This window comes from Lycorma delicatula, chromosome 2, assembly GCF_047948215.1.
Source record: "Lycorma delicatula isolate Av1 chromosome 2, ASM4794821v1, whole genome shotgun sequence".
In the NCBI taxonomy this organism is placed as follows: Eukaryota; Metazoa; Arthropoda; class Insecta; order Hemiptera; family Fulgoridae; genus Lycorma; species Lycorma delicatula.
In genome coordinates, this window is record NC_134456.1 from 192,831,660 (window position 1) to 192,845,726 (window position 14,067).

The following is a 14,067-nucleotide window of genomic DNA, read 5'->3' on the forward strand; positions in this document are numbered from 1 at the left end:
TTCAAAAAATAAATAACCTTTATTGCACAGAGAATGTTATTTCAGTTATTAATAAAAAAAGGTTTTCTTCACATGAAATCGTCTGAATCATAGCCAGAATTATCTAAATTTGAAGTCATATTTTCAGCTTGCATAAGAGTACTGTAACTTCTGCAACAAATATTTTTAATAAAATATTAACAGATATATGGAACAAGTTTATTCTAAAATAAAAGAAAATTAATTACAACACTAACAAAATAAAAAAAATAAATTGTGCAAATCAGTAGATTAGATTATTGTTAAGGTATGAACTAAGCTCCCTTATTATAAGGAATGAACTTAAAAATTCCTGTTTGACCAATGTAAAACATTATTCAATCAAAAATAGTATTAATACAATCATCAGATAAATATAGTGTCCCTGGAATATATAAACCAAACTAGTTTGCTTGCACAATGTTCTACAAGGGTCAGATGAAACACAGTTTTGAAACTATGTTTCATCAAAGATATAATGGATACAAAAAGGTCTTCACAGCAACACAGTCAACAATTGATACCCACTTCATAGACACAAATCTATCAATATCGACAACTTTGATACTCTACACACACACACAAAAGTACAAGATCTAAATATACTTGAACATTAAGAAATAAACAAGGTGCAGTTCAAAAGTAATAGCTGATCAGTAACAGTTTATTAATGGCTTCAAATACATATTTACTTTATTTTTCTACATAATCACCATTTTGTTCCAAACATTTTAGATATGAAATAGGCTTCTTCAAACTCACTGCATAAAATTCTATTGGATGGGATTATAACCACTTTGCACAAAGATTTTCAATTCTTCATTTTCCTTAAATTATTGAGATACAAGCCAGTTTTTGAGGTGAAGGAATAGAAGTCACTGGGCACAAGATAAGGACTGTAAGGGAGATGATAAAATCCTACCATCCAAATTTTTGAATTGTTTTTGTTGTGCAACCATGTTCTCACACGGTTACACTATTAAGAACAATTCCTGATCTCAGCATTCCCATGGATGTTCCAGATTCCACAAAATCAATCAAAAGCACAACCTTTTGGTATCAGAATACAGTTGCAATGATTCTTCTTCAAGACTGGGCTTGTTTGAATTTTTTTGGTTTAGGTGAAGTGAAATTTCCCCACTGCATGGATTGTATTGTCTCATCAATGACGTATGAAATCCATGTTTTGTCACCAGTGAAATATGACAAAAAAATTATTTCCTCATGAATAAAACCATTGAGAAAAGCATGTGCAGATGTCACTCTATGATCTTTGTAAACACTGTCAATATTTTTGGTACCCATAAGGCACACAGTTTATGATAGCCTAAAGTATCAGTCATGATTCTCTACAATGTTGTCCTTAAAATTTCTGGAAATTTTATATAAAGATTTCTAATCAGAAAGCAATAATTTTCTCTCACTTTTTCATTAACACTTTCAATGAGATCATCAGTCCAGACACTACGCCTGCCACTTTTCTGTTTGTCACAAACATTCAAATGGCCTTCCTTAAACTCACAACACCATTGCCTCACTTTTCCTTCACTCACTGTGATAGGCCCGTATGTTTCACACAATTGATGCTGAATTTCAGCACCATTATGTTCTCTTGCATTTAGAAATCGAATCACTGATCAAACTTCATAATTGGCAGGATATATTGTTACCAGATCATTTTAGCATATTGTCTTGCAAGGAAAAAAATGAACTGTCAGCAATGTGGCAATTACATGGCCAACAAACCACTTAAAATTACTGCATCTATGTGAACCAATCAATGTTGCTAATTGCTTCTTTATAAATAATTGACCCTTATGTTTGAACAGCACCTCGTACAAACATAAACATATGTTATAATAAATGGTCAACATTCAAATCACAACCAATCTTTGTATCACATTCTTAATGAGTCTGCCTAATTAAAAATAACTGCCATCAATGTGAAAATAGCAGCTCCAGTCCCTGAGGATAGTCACTAAGGTGACTGAAAACCTTATGAAGTTTTTTTTTAAAAAAAAATTGTATTACCCAATAGATTCTGGTTAATATTACAAAAGTTTAAAGAATCTAATGAATAAAAGTGTATGTTAATCTAGTAAGAATTAAAAATCTACTGTAGAACTTAGAAAATATCTTTACTTCCTTGTACAGCAAAAATAAGCTTCAATGAAGAAGAAATAAACAAGGTGCAGTTCAAAAGTAACAGATGATCAGTATTTTTATTATTGTGACCGCGAAAAATTTGATTTCAATGAAAATATCCATTTTGACTACTTAAAAAAAAACTCATATAACTCAAAACCAAATAGCTATAGGATGTTGAAATTTTGGATTTAGGACTGCTGCAACACCTAGTTGTGCCTCCTCTTTTGATTGGAATCGACTGAACCAAAAGTGTTCAAAAAACTTCAAAATTCCTAAAATTTGGATTTTGGCCTTTTTCTTAACAGCAGTTATAAGCCCTCATTGAGAGCTTTTCGACAACATATCATAAGTGTTACTTATTTTCATTCGCTCCAGTTATAGCTAAATAAAATTTTAATTAATGAAATATTTGGATCTCACAAGGGGAAGGCACATCAGTTTGAATCTGACTTCTTTTTTTCAACTTTTTTAATTAAAAAATGTTGATTTATTAATAATTATTAACCCATGATTGTAAAAACATTGGTGAAATAAAATTGTATGTACTCTTAAAAATGTGTATATGTAATTTAATAGGTATTATTACATACATATGTGTATATGTAATAGATTTGGTGAAACATCTGATTGTTTCTTTTTCATTTTTGAATACACCAAATAATCCAGTAACAAAAACTGAATATTTTACATCGTATGATCAAAATAAAAATTTGTAACCAGTATACAGGAGGAATTTCAGTTCAATAAACAGAATAGTTTATTATTAACTTTTATTTATACGAAACACCGGAAATCTAAAACTTTTGTAATCAACAACTCACAAAGATATAAATAATACTCATCTTGTAATATGAGTAATAAAGGGACTTTTACTCTTATCCTAATATTTCATGTAAGATTGTTGAATTAATTATTACATAAATATTTGATGTTAATAAAAACATCAAATATTTCAGCAATTATGTAACTGTACACTTTATTAAAAAATTGAAGGATTATATTTCACTTTCAAGTGAAATAATTTTAAATGAAGTGCAGCAAATAATGTGTATATGTAATTTAATAAGGCATACAAGGAAGTCATATGGTCTCCACATCAGTTTTTTTATTTTACCCTAGGGTCATAAATTTTAAGAATATGAAGATTAGCAATCATAGTTTGGAGTTTTACAGGCCACTAAGCTTCTTGGGGGTTTAATTCTTGTTCTACCCAGGAACATAATGTTAAAATAGAGAAAAAAATCAAAATTTATAAGAATTTCATATGATAATTTAACACACTGAGTCCTGAGAAATGTTTATATGGCTTATACCTGCATCAAGAAATATTTTGGCATTTTTCATTTATGAATTAAGAAAATTAATACTTCTTTTCACACGTTAATTCATCTTTTAGTATGTATTTCCTTAATACACATTACAGGGGTCTTTCATTTTCACTGTAAAAAATAAAATTGCAATAAAACAAAAAGTAAGTGCAATATCAACCAATCTTTTATTTTTATTTTGAAGCTTATAACATATTCTGTTCAGAAAAAAATTTCATTCATATGGCCTCCATATTTGCTTGTCATAACAAAGTCTATTAGTAAAATTTACATGACTTTCGCATAAATCAGCTAGTATTTCACTAATAACACGTTGAATATTTGCTTTTCAAGTCATAGCTGTTAGTGGTTTGTTACTATAGATTTTCACTTAACATAACCCCAGAGGAAAAAATCTAAGAGTCAAATCACACGATCTTGACAAATGTCCAATTGACATTACCATTTCATGAAAAATCACCAAACTTAATAATTGAATTGTTCCATTGGCAGATGTGCGGTATGTGGCACCATCCTGTTGAAACCACATCTCATTCAAATCAAAATTTTCCAAATTTGAAAACAAAAAAAATGGCCCTGTGATGCCAGCAATCCACAATCCACACCAAAAGTGATTTTTTCAGATGTAATTGACACTGTTGAATCATTTGTAGATTGGGATCATCCCAAATATGGCAATTTTTCTTGTTTGCAAAGCCATGAAGCTAAAAATGAGTTTCATCTAAAAAGATTTTTTTTTTTAAATGAAAATTTGGATCCACTTTTAGCTGCTCTAGAATCCAATCAGCAAACCGTCTACACAAAGAATGGTTTGATGGCTTTAATTCTTGAGTTATGGGTGTAGACCAAGATTTTGATACAAAATTTACCATGTTTTGTTGTTGAAAGTACCAATTCTTATGGAACTGACAAATTTCAATTTTCACAAACAGCATTTTTAACAGCAGCAACTTTCTTTTGATTTCTTGCATTTATTTTGTGAATAGGTGTTTCAACATCAATTAGAGAAACCTCTCTCCAAATTTTTAACCAAACGAACTGTGCTTTTGTTTGGTCGATTATGCACACTGTAAATATTGTGAAGTGCACATTATGTAGCTGTAACAGATTCCATATTTTGATAATAAATTTATATAATTTGTAAACATTGAAGCATGTAGCATTCAATGATTTGTCATTGAAAACAAATGACACTTGAAAAATTAAAAAAAAAGTATTGGTACAATGGTGTACCTTACAATACTATTTACACTACATGTTTTTTTATCTTCTTCCTAATTTTTAGCAAAATATCTGTACTATGAAATGTACTAATTTTCCTATAAACTAAAAGTAGTTTTATTGAAAAATGTTTATAGTTATGGCAGAAAATTGATGTAATTTTGTGTTTGTTTTCATGTCCTCCACTTTACATTCAATTCGATTAAATATTAATTGTTTTTATTTGTTAATTCTAATATTGTAAATTAGTATCAAATTAAGTAATAATTTTCTCACAACAAAATTTAATTTTATATAATAATAAAACAATCGATATTAACTTTTCACTTGAATAATTTTACACAGTGACTATTACTGCTGATCATGTTAAAAATATAAAAATGAAGCTCCTTTCAACAGAAATGGTGTTCAAAACTATCACAACCAGCATATCTGGAGCGACAAGAATCCTCATGGTACCTTCCAAAGAAGGCATCAACAAAGACTTTGCCTGAACATATGGGCAAGCATTTTTAATGATTATCTTTTGGATTCTGTGATTCTACCAAATCATTTAAATAGAGAAAATTGTCTTGCTCATTTGATCGAAAATCTTCCACATTTTTTGGAAGACCTACCTCTACAATTAAGAGGAAATGTGTGGTTTCACCACAATGGAGCTCCAGCACATTACAGTCAGTCAGTTGGTATCAGATTTCCTGCATGAAACTTTAAATGAAAAATGGATAAGCCGCGAAGGGCCATTCTTCACTTCCACCTGTGGGGCCATTTGAAAGATACATATTATTTATTCAACTCTAATACTCAACATTGAGGATCTTCAACAAAGGATCCAAAATAATTTCAAAAAATTAGAAATATTGTAATTTTTTAACGGTTAGACAATCTCTCAGAAAAAGACTGGAGACTTGTGTAATTTCAAATTGGTGGACACTTTTAACAATTGTTAACTGTTTATTTTAAAAAGATATACCTAATGTTCTACAACAATTAACAGAAGATTATCACAGGTAGTCATTTTATTTTGTTTAATTATTAGGTCTATTACTGTTAGAGAATTATAACTTAATTTGAGATACTAATTTACGAAACTAGAATTAACAATAAATAAAAACAATATTTAATTGAATTCAATGTAAAATGGAGGACATTAAAACAGACAAAATTACATCAATTTTCTGCCATAACGGCTATTTTTTTAACAAATTTAAAAAAATAAAATGTCATTTTGTTCAAAATAAAAAGACTTAATATTTTAGCAATAACATACATTTTGATAAAACTTATATTTATGGAAATATAACGGATTGAAAAATAAACATGGCTGCCATTTTGTAATTTCCACAGGTATTTAGGTCCTGATTTTTTTTATCATTTTAAAACTTTATTAACAAGTTGCTTACCAAATATTAATGTAATTTGTCTATCCAAACCCGAGATATAAATTATTATATAAAAATAACAACAGCAAATGAGGGGGAGAACGAAGAAGAAATTGCCATTTTTCCTAAAGATATATATATATATATATATATATATACTACATACTGCATCAACTGCAGTATATATCATCTCAAATTACATTACAAACTTCGTAAAATATAATAACATATCATGCATTTATTTAACATTTAAAAAATTGTGAAGTTTTTTTTACATATGTAAATATGTGACACATCAAGGCATAAAATCAAATTAAAATTAAAAATCAAAAATTCAAATAAAAATAATTTTAAGTAAAGCAATTATGCACGTTGTCCATTTAACTGAACTTTATTATACCGATTGAAATATATTAAATTATACATCACTATCAAAATAGAAGATGGTGGTGCCACCCACTGCAGCTTTCAAAATATTGACATCCTCATATTTTTTTTGTGTGTGAAAGTTGATCATATTAAATTTATTTTTATGTTTATATAGCATCTTTCTAAAATATCTAATCCCTTACTATTTGTATTCATATTATATTTTTTAATATACATTATTTTTAAATTTGCCCTAATATAAGATACATTAAAGAAACTCAGTTTACCTTTTTTATAATTTCTAAAATGTACCAAGAATCTAGCCTTAAATGATCTAGGATCAAAAGGACCGCTAGGTTTGAAATTTCGAATAAATGTATGATATGTTATTGTATTTTACAAAGTCTGTTATGTAATTTGAGATGAATATATTATACTGCAGCTAATGATGCGAGTAAATCGCGAAAGCGGTCCTGCACATATAGTGGAATAAGATAAGTCATCCTAGTTTATTTATTCTGTACTTTGGTTGATCTAATAAAGTAAATATATATATTTTAAATTCTAATAACGTAAACCTCCTAGTACTTATGACTTATCTCCTATTGAGATAAGTCATTTCTTACTGTTATTTTATCATAATAGTACTTCCAAAAGTCATCCTCAATCATGACTGAATTCATTTTATTAAATTGCATATTAAAATAAAAATATTGAAAATTAACGATATATACTGTCACAAAATAAAGCCATGCTGATGGTGAAATGTTCGTTACAGTACTGTAATTAAGGTAAGAAATGCCTTAACTCAATAGTTGTGTACTAGGTAGTTTATGTAAGTAGTAATTAAAATAAATTTACCATACAGAGGAATAACATGAATCTTTTTTTCTTTTCGATTTAGCCAGCCACCTTTCACTAAGAAATTTTTCATACTGTTATACAAGCTTTAGTTATTATGGAAAATTTTTATTCAGTGATTTACGCCAATTAATTACTTCACATTAAAGTTCCTCATCATTTTCAAATCATGACAATGCAAGCCATTGTACAGGATGGGTGGGATTCCCTTTACGCCAATATAAATCCAGCTTAATCAGGCTCTACTGCTGCCAATTCTTACCGCTGAAAAAGGTGGGTAGGATAAGAAATGGTAGGGGAGACCCTGTCTTATGGGATGATGTTAATCATAGTCGAGTGAGTATGGAATGATGGCGGATATGAGTGCCAATCACTGTCAAGGAGCATTTGTTAGATTGTTAGTGGGTCCTTGACGCTGGTAAAATATTGGAGAACATTATGATTGACTTCTTTGCATGTTTTGGGAAATCATCACCAACATTGCAAATGTTACTGAGATGGGAAAAGGCTTTTGTAATGGGAAGTGTTCCTGATGTGTCATGCAATGGGAGGCCGAGCACTCGTACTGTCATGTGCTGCGGTGGAGGCATCAATTCAACAATCATCCATGAAATAAACATGCAAACGTTCTGCAGAGTTAGGAACTCCAAAATCAACAATGTGAGACCATATGCGGAAGGACTTGAAAGTTAAATATTTTTGTCCAGCCACAGTTCATGTGTTGAGTGACAACGAACTTGATCGACATATTTATGAATGTAAGTTATTACTTGAACACTTTCCAAGAGCAAACAATAAAAAGAACATTATGTTCTCAGACAAGTGTGCAATTTATTGAAGATCTCATAACTGAAATGTTTTTTCTGAGCAAAAAGACAATCCTCAATTTTTTTGAGAAAATAGAACACAATCCACCTCATCTTATGATTCGGGCTAGGATGACAGTTGGACACAAACTTCACCCTTATTTTACCAATGGTGCAGCAAATTAACACAGTTATCTGAGAATGAACGATGAAAGGCTGCTTCCAGAATTAATGGCAAAGGGATTGTTGACATCAATACATTTCAGCAAGACAGAGCTCCATCTAGCGCACCTTGCTTTGACTGTCCACAGATGCCTCAATGGAATTTTTCTGAATCACCTGTTTGGACATGGGTCAGAAGAGTTACCACCTCCATTTTCTTGGTCAGCCACAGACCTCAAATGTAACAAAGGTATGTACAGCATGTATGGTACACATTTGAAGAATTTTCAGCAAAGTTACTTTAATTCTTGAATCATTTTTATTCCATTTTTTGTGTGTGCAGGAACAAAATCACACTGGGTAGCTTAGTATCTTTTTTCTGAATAGCACATCAAAGTTTTTTCATAATGCATATCTGCATTTTCAGTTACTTCCACAATCAGGGAACTAATACGATATCCCTTTGTCGTCCCAAAACATCAGCCATAAATTTCTTGTCTGAGCATTCCATGGTAGGTTTTTGGGGAAGTAGCATTCTGATACTGATAAACATGAAAGTGAATCAGACTTAATGTGGTTTAGTTCAATTCTTGTGATCCACAAGCTGTTTTGCTGAATTGAAAATAAATGGGCTCAACTGACAACTTTTATTCAGGCTTCTTAATTCATATACTAATTCAACATTCACAACAGCTCTCATATACTTACAAAAAAGACTTTTTTCCACATTTCAGTTTTATTCTTATAATCCAGTACAGCATCTGTTTGATAACCTGAATCACTCCTTCTCTGGCCATACCTAAACATATTGTTATTGTATTATTTGTTGATTTGCCTTTCCACTTCAAACTGAAAAGGTGGTAATTTCATCCAAAAAATAATTCACCTTTCTTCACTTTGAGATTAACAAAATCCTTGGGCAGGGCAAATCTACTTTTCATTATAGTTCCTACATATGGACTAGCATAAAACTGATCTGTGATATATCAAATGACCCTATCAGAGGTACCATGTTACTCTGCAAAACCTTTGTATTAAAAGAGTTTAACAGAATTATCATAATTCTAATATGAACCTGTATGGATTTCAGCACTGTACATAAATCCTGTCTAATTACTGCTTACAATATATAATTTGAAGTATATGATATTTTACTTATTTATTTTCAAGGTAAACAGAATCCAATATGACCATAATGGACAAATTCCTATGCTTACAGTAATATCCCTACCAGAATAGAATATAAACTTGCATTTTTCTGTTATGAAGTTCCAAACTGGTTTGATATTATATAAAGAATCTTGGTATAATAGTTAATTCACAATCCATACCGAATTATAATTCAAATGAAGCAATCTAAATCAGCTAAGAGACCTGTCACAATTATTAAAAGATTAATTGTTCAGTTCGTAACTGAGGAATTATCTTATTCTGATCTGTTATTCAATTATATGATAAACTGCAATCATCTGTTATTTTGTTATACCAAGAAGTAAAATAAAAAATACAAGGTTCACCAATAATAAAACACTGATTCGCTGGTATAATAACTAAAATATTACATGGAAATCTGCTTTCATTCAATTTCAATTAAACAAGGCGTAATTATTAATAAATATATTATTTACATCCATGAGATTTAACAACATAAAAAGTAAATGAATGTAATACATCCATATGCTTGAATGCCTCAATGCACTAAGCAAACAGAATATATATTTTATTTGTTTTTTAATCTATTAACCTAAAACCAGTAGTTTTATAAACTCTTTTTTCGCAGCTGTCACAACAATTAGAAGTATTATTAGCACCAGTAATATTAACTACACTAAAATTCTACTTGCCTTAGTTCAGCTTCTTCTTTCTTTCTCTTTTCATCTTCTTTCTGCTGCATTTTTATTTCTCTTTGGATTCTCTTCTTATCTTCTCTATCCTTTCTATCTCGTTCTTCTCTTTGTGCTCTTAAGTCAGGATTTACTTCATTTTTAGTTTTGTTTAGTCGATTAACAATTTCATTTTTACGTTTTTCCACTCTTATTCTGTGCACCTGCAATAAACAATTATTATAGTAATATGATTGATACTCTTATAAAAATAAATAAATATTTTTTTTATTTTGTAATTTTAACTTCCATTAAAAACAGTACCAAAAACATTTAGTTATTTCTTAACAAACCTTGAATTGAAAAGAACCAATAGTTATGAACATTATGCATAGGAATAAATTATCCAAACTTTTAAATATCAATTTAAAAAAAAAAAATTATACCTTTATAATGCAGAAATGAAAGAAGATATTTTATTATGTTAACAACAGTACATTACATTTTTCTTATAGACTTCTTAAATTAACAATTTCTTATAAAAAGCCTATTTCCAGTCATTATTCTGATACTGATAAGCTATTTTGGGGGGAAATACTATAATGAAATTCTTTAGAAACAGAAAAACCCCTCTATAAATTATATATTCTGTGAACTATGTTAGCTAGTTCAGAGGGCAATGATGTAGGACATTCAAGATGTCCGGACGAGGCCTACAGCAAAGACAAAAGTTGAGTTTAAGAATCACTAATGTCTACCGAGGTATTTTTATCGGTGGCATCCCAACAATACCTGGCTTATTACTGTGAGATGTAAAAAGTTAGAGGGCGAAAAACGACTTCCGTTAAACCCCATCACAGCTAAGAACAGGAGGGGGGTGACCGGCAGCATCACAAGGCTGCCGGTCCCCTACGGGTAGTTGGGATATAAATTATACAGCACCTAAGATAGTAATTAAATAATGTTCAACATGTGCTCTTTTGGCAGTGCAAAAGTTTAAACTGTAATCATGTTCTTTCTTTTTTTAAATAGCATTAATGTTTGAATTTTATTATTGCATTTTCTTACTATCAGTTCATTTGTTTTTATATATAGAATGCTTGTAATTAATCACTTGCCTTATCAACCTGATTTACTTGGATATAGCTAACTAGAATATTAATCTTAAGTTTTCTTACTAAGTTCTCTCACAATCTAATAACTGTAATATTTCAACATCCCACAGTAATTAAAGCAGTATTACTGCTTTAATATATTTGAGTTTATTAAAGAAGTATTACAAAATATAATACTCCTAAGTATGACTCCATGACTAAGACCTAATGCCTTACTCTTGGAGATTGACACTTTTCTATTTCTATGCATAAAAATTATTTTTAGATAATTAATTTTTACCTTTGAATTACTTTTACAAAATTGCTCTACTACAGCTTGCATTGCATTACATTATTTGGTCAGTAAGTATTCATTTTACTGCATTCATTTTCATATAGTGTACTGGCAATTTTTTTATTACTGAATAAAGTTATTACTGCCTAGGCCATAATGTGCCATTGCCACAAGTTTGCTTGCATACCACTCTGTAAATAACATATATATACTTAATAATATATTAAAATTGTGCAAAAATTGACTTTCATCAACAGCTTGTCAACATCGGGATCAAAGATGTATCAGAACATTTGACAACAGCCTCATCAATCCGCTACACAAAAAAGAGAACAAAACAAACCCTAACAATTACAGGGGAATCTCACTCCTATACACAACATACAAAATTCTTTTAAGGATCATCACCAACAGGATTGGTTCACAGCTTGAGGAAGAACTATGAGAATACCAAGGAGGTTTCTGACCCTGGAGGAGCTATCCTGACCAGATCACAAGTCTCAAGTTAATAATGGATTACAACAAGAAAAGAAATAAACATGGTGATAACATTTGAAGAATTCAAGAAAGCTTATGACTGCATCCACAAAGAATCCCTATTAAAAATTCCAAGACACCTCAAACTACATATCAAATTAATAAACATGATAAAACTAACTCTAACAAACACTAAGTCGAAGGTAAAATTCAGAAGCGAGCTCAAGACAATGGGCTCTCACAATGGCTACTATTCAACCGTGCTCTAGAAATGGTAAAGAGGGAATGGCTCAGAAAATGCCCCCAAAAGTAAAAATAAGCTAAAAGATAAAAAAAAACTGTCTTGGTTTTGCTAATGATTTGACACTGCTAGCAAACAACATTGAGGAAACTAAATCACAGATAGTAGAACTTCAAAACATCGCAAATAAAATTAGCCTCAAAATATCATTTAAAAAGACAGAAATTATGTCCCAAAAACCAACACGATTAAAAGATGTAAACATGAATGGTAATAAAATCAAAATAGTAACCCAATTTAAATACCTCGCAGAAATAACAAAACAACCTAAATGAAAAAACTTCAATCCAAATAAGAAACAAACTTGCTAAAACTCAAAAATTAAGCTGGTACACTTACAATAAAAAAATACCTATCAATAAATGCAAACATAAACGAATAATCAAAGAGACAGACTACAGTAAATCAAGAACCTGCATCAATAAAAAGTACCAGAAAGATGGGCAGTGGTGGATTGTGCCCAAAAAAGTCCTGTACAAAGAGTTAGAACCCACCACTGACATCATACGTAAGAGAAGACTAGGATTTCTTTGGACATATCATTAGGATGCAAGATTCAAGTCTTCTGAAACAACTAGTACTGTACAATCTTGAATCGAAAAACACAAAGATATTTCTCAGATAGATCAGAAAAATAGTGAGGATCTGAAGGAATTGGACTTATACCACCCACAAAGATAAAATAAAATTAAACAAGAAAATCAATAACAATAATACTTGCTTCACACTCACAAGAAAAAACTCATAACACAAACATTTTCAACACTAGAAAGGGCACAAAGATTGGAACGTATGAAAAAGTATTGGGAGGACTGCAAGGCCCCTACAATACCATAGAAGAGACTTTGATAATGGAGTGACTGAAGTGATCATATGTGGTTGTAAAAAATAATAATAATATTAAAATTGTAATTGTAAATAAAAAGCAATATTTATATAATCAAGCAATTATATCTTAATTATGTATGGATGCTAAATTTTATTCAACAAAAGATATGATTCTTCAGTGGCTAAATAAGGCATGTTATAACAAATAATTTATTCTATAAATAAGTATAACTACTTGATATTAACTGGTAATTAACTAAATGATTTTATTAGTGGTTTTAACTTTAAAATGGAAATATAATGACAAAAATTAAGATTTTTACGACTGCACATATAAACCTGCATTATTAATTTAAACGGTGTAAATAGATTTAAATTATATAAAGGAAGGAAACTAGAAATAAAAAAAATTGTTTTATTTAAACAGCTATTATCAGATAATCAGGTTATACAGCAAGTAGTATAGAGCACCACTTTAAGAAAAATGGTTAATCATATAATAAAACAAAGAATTATAAACATAAATATTTTATTAAATAGTTTGAATATATAAAAAAAACGTATAATTAGCTAAAAAAAAATATTTATAATTCAATAAAAACCAAATATGTAATAATCTGATATTTTGAATGGAAAAGCATTACATAATAAACAATTACTGATCATGTGTGTTAACTGTGCCATTTGAGCAGTTGTTAAACGGATAAATGAAAGGATGTCTATTTCAGAGCTAATTATTAAAACTCAAGCTGCTCAAATGGCAAGTGTCAGAAAAATTTATTTAAACCATCAACTGTCTTGAATTCTTCAAAAACTAATACAAATTATATAGAATCGAGTTTGCACTAGACAAGCAATTAGATGCAATGACTGTATTATACACACATTTATAGTAATTGTACAAATTTGTACAACACAAAGTATATCTAAAATAGTGGTAACTGGGTTATTTTA

The 14,067-nt window shown here is 29.8% G+C and overlaps 1 protein-coding gene across 2 annotated transcripts in view; it reads right to left on the reverse strand.

Annotated features, from left to right (window-relative positions):
* Positions 1-14,067, reverse strand: part of LOC142319537 (coiled-coil domain-containing protein 25) — a 31,117-nt gene continuing 17,050 nt past the window's right edge. Inside the window, exons 5-7 of one of the 2 annotated variants that reach the window (XM_075356923.1) lie at positions 10,140-10,342; positions 9,004-9,094; positions 1-150 (exon numbers count right to left, since the gene is read on the reverse strand). In XM_075356923.1, the coding sequence (XP_075213038.1) occupies positions 124-150; positions 9,004-9,094; positions 10,140-10,342 (321 nt within the window). In that variant the 3' untranslated portion in view covers positions 1-123. The remainder of the gene's footprint in view (positions 151-9,003; positions 9,095-10,139; positions 10,343-14,067) is intronic. The other variant, XM_075356924.1, reaches the window with a different exon arrangement.